We start from the raw sequence: 10,402 nt of genomic DNA on the forward strand, positions 1-10,402 counted from the left end.
TTATCGTGCGATCCGTGTGTTTTTAGTATAAAAGATTTAGTTGTCCCGTAGCAACGCACGGACACGCTATCTAGTCATATTACATTTTGAAACTGGAAGAGTATGTATAAGCAACACAAGTATTAAAAAGAGGGGCAGGCCAGCAGATTTATATGTTGAAGAACTGCTAGCAATCGATGACAATTAACGCCAATGAGTCAATGACCAGTTGATGACATAAACAAATGATCAATCTCAAACAACATACACTACAGTAACATCAAACACGTACGCACGCGTCATGATTCACCCCTCCTGTGAACTGAACATCACACTAGACATTCACATCGACAGTTATATATCTACGTGATTATCTTATATTATAAGCTGTTTAATTTGTGCGTACCGCACCCTGGTGCTTAATGCTTACGGCGCGCCTTCGCTCAGGCTAGCGGTGGCGGCGCCGTGGCCGGCGTCCGCGTCCGTGGGGGCGGCGGAGGCGGGGGTGGCGCCGACGACGTTGAAGGGCTCCCAGTGCGGCACAGTGTCGCTGAAGAAGCTGCCGACGACGCGCGCCTCCAGTACGGCGATGGCGTCGGGGTGCTTGATGCAGCGGGGCGTCTTGTACTGGTTCACCGACGACCCGTGGGAGACGCAGAGGTCCATGAGCGCGTCGAAGGCGCCGGGGGACACCACGCGGATCTCCAGCGGTCCCACGGACCGGTCGCGGCTCCGGCACCGCCGGTACACGGCGTCAAGGCCGGCCTCCACCTCGGCGCAGCATGCCTCCATGACGCGGTGGACCACGGCTTCGTCGCTGTCGGCGGGCGGCGGCGTGAGCTCCCAGAAGAGCACGTAGTGGCCCGGGATGGAGGCCGTGTCGGCGTAGGCGGTGTACTCGGAGAGGATGGTGGCGCCGCCCAGCGGCGCCAGGAGGCGCTTGGCGGCCGTGACGGCGCGGAGGAGGTCGTCCTCGGAGGTCTTGTCGGTGTCCACGCTGAGAACCACGTTGCGGCGGTGCACGAACCGGAACTGTGGCGCCGCGTTGTGGAAGCCTGACACCTGCAGGATGTCGCCCACGCGGTACCGGTACAGACCTGCATGCACCACCACGTCCAAATTCACTTCTAAAATTAATATCTTTCCCTGATATTCATAGATGAATTTATTATAAATCCCACATATGATATTTTGAAGAAAAAAAAACAAGATGAACTATATTTAATTTTCATATTTCAAAACTATTTTTTTATCTAAAATTATTGATAGTTGGATTTGGACCAAATGTTGCCCAAACATTTTGTATGACCCAAAGAAGTATTATTTGAAGGAAACTAACCAAAATTAACTCAAACTATAAAGTGTTTGTAATCTATAATAATAAAGGCAGTGGCGAAGGAAGGGGGCTGAGGTGGGCCTGGCACCCTTGACCCACACATTCCTATCTCTCTCACAGTGCACCCTTTAATTAGCTACTTATTAATAGTTCAATTATCTAGTTAAATAATGTTATTTCTGTTTGATTTACTGTCCTCTCTTTATATTAATTTGTAATAGCATCTTATATAACTAAAAATAGTCTTCCTATTATTTTCTCCATCTCTTTTGTTCTTTTTCTAGTTCTTCACCACAGTACACATTGTAATTGGTGTTTTGCTTGTTTGCTCCCTCTGAATGGATCGCCAATGGCATCTATATTATTTAGGATTAGTCTTCATGTTATCTTCATTATCTCTTTCGTCCCTATTATGACAGTGATATTTTAGCCTAAGAATTAGATTGGTCGGATAAAGGTTAGAGACCTACGGCTAATTAATTTTGTTCCATTTTTTCTATAATATTCTATTTTCTTTTGCGTTAGTTTTTCAGCTTTGTTTTGTATTGTAACACAAACATTCATTTGGTTGTTATATATGTATATTCTTGCCGACTTGTCGTGCATATATTTGTTACGCATGATTGTTATCGGTTTGAACGGCTCCTGTAATCTTTAAATCCTGGCACCACCCCTGGATAAAGGAATAAATAATGTTCCTTTTTATATTACCAACGCAAGTTGTTTGTTAAAAGAAAATTTTAAGATGACTCCAATGGTTGGGGGGGCACGTCTCTAGCCATGCATGCTACAAATGCAATAATGGTACTTTGACTATATGTGCCCCCACTAGCACACTTCCGTAGAGCATTTCCACATGCAGTGGCTATATATGTTGATTCTTTGCATTGATCACTTTCTCTTCAGGAGCATAGTTTAAGGTATCAACCATCAAATGATGAGGAAAGTTCATTTTATTCATGGAAATGCAAGACTGTATGAAGCTCAAAATTAAAGGTTGTGGGGGGGTTGAGATGGAGGCCGCATTGGCTGGATATCATTCTTTTACATATCACATCATATCTGCTTCTATAGTTCTTGTGGCATGTACATTAATTATTAGCCTTTTGTTTTTAGTAGCATATTACTACTGCTACAGGAGGTGAATTGTATTCTTGTTCTTTATTCCATCATGTTCAGAAGAGACTAGCATTACATCAACATCTCTAGATGCATAGTTAATTTCTTTTCAAAAAAATAGCAGTAAAAATGTATTTTTTTTAGATTTTCCATAAGAGGCAATAGTAAACAAATATCTCATTGGTACTTGGAGGAATAAATAAAATACTATTTACTGATTTGGAGGAAAAGGAACCTTTAATTTACAACCCCCCCCCCCCCCCCCCCCCCCCCCCCCCCCCCAAGCATGAAGTGGACAGGTCTGCCCCTGACCTTTCTTATCAACTGCCTAATAAAATGAGTCTATCAATATCTCCTTGTCTGGTGAAAGTGGGTGTACTGCCCATGCAAACACGAAAGCTAGCTAGGAGGCAAAGTTATTTTACCTTTAGGGTTAGTGTACTGTCAATGATAGTTTGGTGAACGTGATTGTACACTGTCAATAAGATAAAGCTAGTGGGAGACTGGGCGTCAAGAAATTGACACCCCATTGGCCAACTGGGAGATCCCAAACAATAACCACCCATACATAAATTATCTTTTCTAACGCACAAGAAACACATTTGGTAAATTTAAAATATATATGATTGATTTATTTCCTTGCTTCTAAAAAAATGGATATTTTGTGGTAAGATAATCATGAATGCATACACCGCTTAAATTGATACGAAAGCTTTGCCTTTTGCACTCATGCATTATCATTGACTTATTGCTTTAATTATGAAAATACGAGAGTAAAGAAACATAATTGAGATGTATTTTAAATATGCAGCCAGTTAGTACACTGTGGCTGAGGGAAGCAAGACTCACTTCTGTCCACCAGTAGAGCAACACAGCGAGTAGACCGCAAAAGCCAAATAATAAACAACTGATAGAAAACAAAAGGCACTCATCTTTTCAACCAAGACTCCTACAACACTACGTATCTTTGACATACAGATAACCACCATGGTATCACATCCAAGAAATTCTTCAACATGCATTGATGCACATTAATTTCATTTTCAGCCAAAAATAGAGTACGTACGTAGCCCCAAATTCAGTTATATAAACAAGCACCAAGTCATTTCAAGAAAGCGATTGGTTAAAAACACTCCAGTGTTTCTTACACACTTCAAATGGGGGCAAGGCCTTCGTTTGGCAAAGCATTTTGTTTTGGGGCTGCATTGTGGTAAGATAGATTGCCATATTTTTTGAATTAAGTATGGGGTGCCTAAACCCACCCTCCCCCGTCCATGGCAAAATGTGTAGTGCAAACCCATATATAGGTGGAAACATGGAGACTTATTTTAAAAAATATAAAAATATATACTTCTGTCACTTGCAAAATTTTGAAACGATGCACATTCATATTGTATCTATATGTGGTTTGTTGAAAAAGTTAAGATTCAAACTCATTTTATAAAAACTCACACAAAAATTACAAATTCAGGCATATGTCAACTAAAAGACAAATCCCTACAAGTTTCGTCTTCTAGTGTACATATACTCTTATTTTTTCACTTTGCACTAACTTTCCTAGATTGAATTTGAATCCCAACTTTTACCCAAAAAAACAAACATATATGGATACACAGTAGATGTGCATCGTTTTTTTAAAAAACTTAAGCAATAAAAGTATGTTTTTTAAATGAGTTTGCACGTGGAACTGTGTCTATCATAGATGGGATCACATACTAAGTTTTTGTGGTATGCAAAAACTCTAGCATGCATAAAACCAGAAACTTGCCTGAGAGTATCCTCAACACTACGAGACAACAGCTAGCTTCATGTTACTGTTACTTCATTACATGAACCCCACGTGTAAATATTTTTTTTATTCTACATCTTGTTCTTTCCTTCTCCCTTGCTTCATGAGCAAGCCCACAAACAGCCTCTATTCTGCACAAGATAGGTGAGGTAAGACCCTTTTATTTTCTATATCTTCACCTTATTCCGATAAGTAAAATGTTGACATGGATTTTTATGAGCTAGCTGAAGCAGCACCGTCAGAGACACCCTAATAAGCCAATCAAACCTCCTTGCGTTGCCCAAGGCATGTACTAGTGGAGATATATTTAGTATACAATATATATATATATATATATTTAGTTGTTGTTCCAACTATAAATTCCTAGTTTGACGCTGGCTCATGCAGTCTCCGCCGTTGATTTGGCACCATCGGACGGCCTTGAACGAGTTCAATTTTCTAACAACCCCCAGTCAACTCCAGTGCATCGTGAATGAATTACATACTTCTTGTGAACGGTACTAGCTACGAAGAAGCGAAGGAAGCAAGAGTGCGTACATGCATCCAGCCATGAGCCATACACACGCAGCATGCTAAATTGCTAATGGAAAATAAAAGTGCACGTACGGTGGCTCACCTGTGAACGTGGTGACAAGGAGCTCGTAGTAGCCTCCGACCTCGACGTCGACAAGGTCCACGACCTTCCCGTCCCGAGCCTCCTCGCCGTCCTTCTCCACCTTGATGAACTCGTAGTAGCACATGTTGGGCAGCAGCGTATAGGCCACGTCCTCCGGCCGGTCCAGCGGCCGGAGGTTGATGCCGAAGTAGCACTCCGACGAGGCGTACATGGTGGACACCAGCGGCAGGCCGCCGCCGTAGAACTCCAGCAGCGGTATGTACTGCGCCATGGACCCCGTCACGATGACGTCGATATACTTGGTCCGCGGCCAGAGCCGGCGCACGATGCCCCGCCACGACCCCTCGCCCTCGCACTCGGCGGCGATGGCGTCGGCCAGCGCCGGGTCCGGCCCCGCCACGACCCTGGCGACGGCGTCCCGGCAGGCGAGGTCGGTGACGCGCGCCGCGTCGACGCGGCCGGCGCGGATGTCGTCGCAGAGCGCGCGCCAGTGGGCCTCGAGGAACTTGACGGAGCGCAGGAAGGCGGAGGCGAAGACGGCGCCGACGCGGAGCACCTCGCCGCGTCGGGCCAGGCCGCACAGCAGCTGCGCGTACATGCTCTGCGCGCTGTCCGGGCACAGGATCGCCTCGTTCGGGCTCGTGTACCGCGTGTACGGGCTGTCCGGCCGCTCCCGGAAGTGCCGGCTCTTGTAGTAGCTCGTCAGCACCGGCCGCGCCACCAGCCCCGACGCCGTCCTGATCTCCGGCTTCACGAACAGCAGGTACATGCACCGCCCTTTGTCCAGACCTTCCACGTACTTGTTCATTACGGGGACGAGGAGGTTGTAGAGGAAGGTCTTGCGGTCCAGCTCCTCCTCTGTGGACGGCATCAGCTTCGGCTGCCCGCCGGATGTGCCGGAGCTGACGATGACCGCCGTGAGTGGCCGAAATTCCGACGATGATTTACTAGAAACACGCTGTGCAACAGTAGTATGTACCTTGTGAGGAGCTCGGTGATGGTCTTGGAGGAGATGAGCGACGGGGGGGCGCCGTTGGCGATGCGCTCGATGAACGGCTTGACGTCCTCGTACTCCACGACCGGCACGCGCTCCTTGAACGTGGCCGCGAGCTCGTCGGCGTGGCGTCCCTCGGCGGAGTCGTCGGAGGCGCCAAGGAAGCCGCGGAGGTAGTCCGTGCCGGCGTTCATGTCGAGGATCTCTCTGAGGACGCGCTGCTGGATGGCGCCGGCGTGGGTGGTCAGGTCCTCGATGAGCTGCAGGCTCGCTGTCCCGTCGTGCGGGTCGCACGCCGGGATCGTAGGCGGCAGAGACGGCCGCGGTGGCATTGCCGGTGCCGGCGAGTCTGTGGAGGTGGATGAGACTGAGGAGACGAGGTCGAGCACTGCAGGGGACGTGGACATCGTCGTGGTTGACATTGTTAGATCCATGCATGCGTGCACTCTCTGTGCCGCCAGGGCATGGAGAGCGAGGCTTCTGCACTGATGCCTTGTTCTTGTGCAGGTACAGCTACTGTTTGTTGCAGAGGTGAAATCCTCTTGCTCTCCATGTCCTATATATATCTCATCACACGTCTGTGTGTGTGTGTGTAGAGAGAGAGAGAGAGAGAGAGAGAGAGAGGTGTTGTCTGATATTTTAGAGGGAGAGTGAGTGTAGAAGTATGCTGTGACTGTGAGCGATTTGTTTGAGAGAGTGAGTGGGAGGGGATACAGTGCAGTGCAGAGAAGCTAGCTGTGAGTGATTTCTTTTGATCTTTTTCTTTTTTCCTCTGTAGTGCAAGTGCAACAAATTTATGGGGAAGAGAGCACAGGGTAGTGTGCAAGTCATTTGTGTCAATGGCCTACACATGTGGCCATGTCTTGGAGCTTGTGCTTAGATGCATCTATTATGGGTCAAAGCTTCATATGGCTGCCTCCTCAACTTTGGTGTCCCTTTTATGTTTTCTGCAATTGTCTGTGTTCTTCTTGGCAGACACAGCCAAAGTTCTTATCAGATGAGTCACCTGATTTCAGTAAAAGATGGATCACTTATATAGACAGAAGGTGGAAGGTACCGCCTTTTCTTGTCTCCTAAGGGTAGTGATATTCATGCATACATTCGTTCACTGATATTTTTTTTTAATGAAACACACGTATAGTTTAATTGTTCTGAATTTTGCATGAACTGAGCTGTTAGTCGTTAGGGGACAACTGTTGGAAAAATTACTTATGGTTTATCACACTTTACAAAAAGTAGATCTATCATATATACTGAAAACAAATATGTAAATAAATGAAACTGAGGCTTCTCAATTTCAAGAAAATCTAGGTAGCTGGGTCCACTGATCAATCAGATCCCTTCTCCTGTACAAACACAGGAACATGATTTATTTCTAGTTTATCTGTGTATGCATCTGAAATTTAGAGCTTTGCCCTTCTTTAGCTGGCCTTCTGACAACTGCGATTCTAGTGAGAAATAAGTGAGATTTTCTTCGATGCCCTTCCAGGTGTAGAATAATAAAGCCAATTGATTCCTTGACCAATCTGGGTAGAACTGTTACCTTGATCAGCAATATCAATTTTTTTGTTGGATGGCCATGTCACCAGGAATGTACTGACCATGTTGTCAAGAACTATTATATGCACTGCTAATCTTGTATGATGCTTTTGTTTAGTTTCTTGTTTCCTGCTTGCACTATCAGTGTTTAGGCGTCAAATGAACTGCTTAAGGTTGCGATCGACACAATAATAATCTGAACTGATCACAAACAAAGCCTGACTTTGACAGAAATATTTGCAGGCAAAAAAATAAGCGGATTAGTACCATTTCTGACCTTCCAATGACCTATTCTCTGGGGCTATTTTAATGCCTGAAATGTGTCTCTTCTGGTTGATGCTATGTGGGTTCCTGTCATGAAAACATTTTAGAATGTTAAGCTGACCTTTTGGAACATCTTAATTCCAGTCAAGGCTCAGAAGTAGAATGAAACACATGGCTAGTCTCTTAGTCCTAGCTGTCTCACTTTTGCTGGGGATTAAATATGAACCTAATCATCGATGCCCACAAGCACATTCAGATCCCACTACATCATGTATAAAATAAAAAACTATATATATCAGAATGGGGTTAAATTACATGCTCCCTGCACTGTTACATCATTTGATAACTTTGGTTGATTCTTTATTTGTGAAATCTGTTAAATCAGATGTGAGGTGATTTATTTAGTCAGTGCGGACAGCTCGAAGATTTAGAGAGATCATGAGGTCAGGTTTGCGCCAGCTGTCCACATAAACAAACTTAAAAATTTGTCATGCTTCCATGAGAAAGATCTGGGATTGCTAGCCATGTCAAGCTGATCAAATTGGCATCACAAACTGTGCCTACTTTCATCAAAATTGTTCATTTTTTTATGTTTTCCTAATCAACTTGTTGCTCTGATACTAATTCAAAGACACAGTTGTTAACAGGTATCAGATAACAAAGCAACTGTGCTGGTTGTAGCAGTCAAACGCTCTGTGTGACAAGATGTTGATACGACTGTACGCACTCGTGTCCTTAGAGCCCTACTGGGCACTGAAATTTCCAGCCAATTGTTTGTCCAACTAGTTTGGCAATTGGCATTCAGGTTGGCATCCAAGAGCAGCATGTTTGGAAATTTCCAGGAGTTTTCTATTTCAAACTTGAACTGATTCTTGATTTTTTTTTCTAGCAAAACCCTTCATAGTTCATACAGACAAGTGACAAGGCGAACTTGGGTGTGTGTGTTTCAGGTTGCATTGGTGACATATGGAAAGTTTCGTGAAAAAAAGAAACATGATCATGGCTAGATCATGACAAATTCAAAGATATAGTGTATATCACAATATAACTCTTAACCCCAATAATAGGTGTTTTCCAGATGAGGCGCCTTAAATTGTGACTGTTGTTTTTATAGATCCAGAAGTCTTTTCCGTAACCAACCATATCCAAGTGGGCTTTGCAGAGGCTTGTCTGCTACCTAATAGGTTTTTCTTTATAGAGGGCTTCATAGGTTACCTGTTTTCTGCATTGCAGACTGGATTCTTGGTTCTTACAGAGTGCCACCTGACATCAGCGAACTTCTGCACATTGGGCATTCTGCGACTTGTTATTTTTATTACCTGGATAATTACACCAAATAATTTTCTCTTCGTAAAAATTTCTACTCTGAATTGCAAAACAGGATATGGTGGTTACCTACACTGGAAAGAGAACTAATGCAGTCACTGAGAAGTAAATAATTGGTCCAGTCCAAATACATGCATGTGTCATGTTTATATTGTTTATTTATTACTTAACACGACAATTCTCACAGTAATGGGAGAAGAAAGATTTGTAGTTTAGTGGATATAGATCAATAAAATCTGGATCTGCTAGATTTAGTGACTCACATGTTGAAATAAATAAAAAATATGAAATGGATTTTTTTTTGGAAATAGTTAAATACAAGAGAAATGCATGGTGAAGATGTTGCTTCATGCATAATTTGAAGGAGACAGAAGATCCCTGAAAAAAAAGCAGGAAAGGAGGAGGAAAACAAGGAACAACAACCAACTGTTCCAGGGGCGGTTGGTTTGATGTACTAAGTGCCAAAACAATGTATTAGCTAGTCACTGTTCTTTCATATTCACAACACACATGCATAATAGAGAACCTGCATGGTCACGAAGTCCAGGAAGCAAACTAATTAACGGAATAGATACATAACCATGATCCATAATTTTTTAATTAGTAAATCAATCCTATTGTGATGACTTGACCTGGTGAGTGATGACACATAATGGCTTCGTCAATGGTATCTTTTACAAAGAAAATTGCATGATATGATTTTAGTTCCTTTATAACCACTTTTATCTTGTTGGTTCTAACAAAAGTCAATAGTTATCAAATATTGGTCTATTTCCTGTTGGTGGTGCAGTTCCTTTTACCTCAAATAGGTTGCTCCAAATAGACATCTAACATCTAGGTGTTTTTCATTCCCTTGACGTGACAAGAGACACTAATTTGAATTTTGACCAAGAAAATATTAATTATTTTTTGCAATTGGTTCACTCCTAGCTAGCTAGTTGAACCGCAGGTAGTGCGGTTCCTTTTACCTCAAATAGGTTGCTCCAAATAGACATCTAACATCTTGGTGTTTTTCATTCCCTTGACGTGACAAGAGACACTAATTTGAATTTTGACCAAGAAAATATTAATTATTTTTTGCAATTGGTTCACTCCTAGCTAGCTAGTTGAACCGCAGGTACACACAAGTGTAGAAAATTAAAGCATATGAGACCGTCAGCTTCTTAAAATTGGTCTTAATGTAAATTAAAATATGTTGCCCAGACATAACAAAGATGAAAATCACTAAATTGGCCCTTTAATTTGCATTGAAAATGGCCTGTTTCTCATTACAAAAAGATAAAGATCTTGAGAAAGTTGAGGCCTCATAAGGATCATAGGAATTTTCATATAAATTTTGGACAAGTGGAATTGCGGGGGAGGGGGGGGGGGGGGGGGGGGGGGGGATTTTCTATATAACCTTCAGAGCAAAGGATTGGGTTTGCACTTTGCAGAATTTTT

At 43.5% G+C, this 10,402-nt stretch overlaps 1 protein-coding gene across 1 annotated transcript; it reads right to left on the minus strand.

Annotated features, from left to right (window-relative positions):
• Positions 1–405: 405 nt before the first annotated feature.
• Positions 406–6,267, minus strand: LOC136488571 (probable indole-3-acetic acid-amido synthetase GH3.13). Its single transcript, XM_066485463.1, has 3 exons — positions 5,819–6,267; positions 4,840–5,741; positions 406–1,076 (listed from the first exon to the last, which is right to left on the minus strand). Exons 1-3 carry the CDS (start codon positions 6,265–6,267, stop codon positions 406–408), a joined length of 2,022 nt encoding a protein of 673 aa, XP_066341560.1.
• Positions 6,268–10,402: the final 4,135 nt, after the last annotated feature.

Source organism: Miscanthus floridulus, chromosome 10 (assembly GCF_019320115.1).
Source record: "Miscanthus floridulus cultivar M001 chromosome 10, ASM1932011v1, whole genome shotgun sequence".
Lineage (NCBI taxonomy): Eukaryota > Viridiplantae > Streptophyta > Magnoliopsida > Poales > Poaceae > Miscanthus > Miscanthus floridulus.

What these genes read in the sequence shown, in the direction of transcription:
- LOC136488571 (XM_066485463.1), bottom strand. Translation starts at nt 6,267, where the DNA reads ATGGATCTAACAATGTCAACCACGACGATGTCCACGTCCCCTGCAGTG. An exon ending in ATCACCGAGCTCCTCACAAG is followed by an intron (nt 5,742 to 5,818) that starts GTACATACTACT and finishes GGTCATCGTCAG; the next exon opens with CTCCGGCACATCCGGCGGGC. An exon ending in CCTTGTCACCACGTTCACAG is followed by an intron (nt 1,077 to 4,839) that starts GTGAGCCACCGT and finishes TGGTGCATGCAG; the next exon opens with GTCTGTACCGGTACCGCGTG.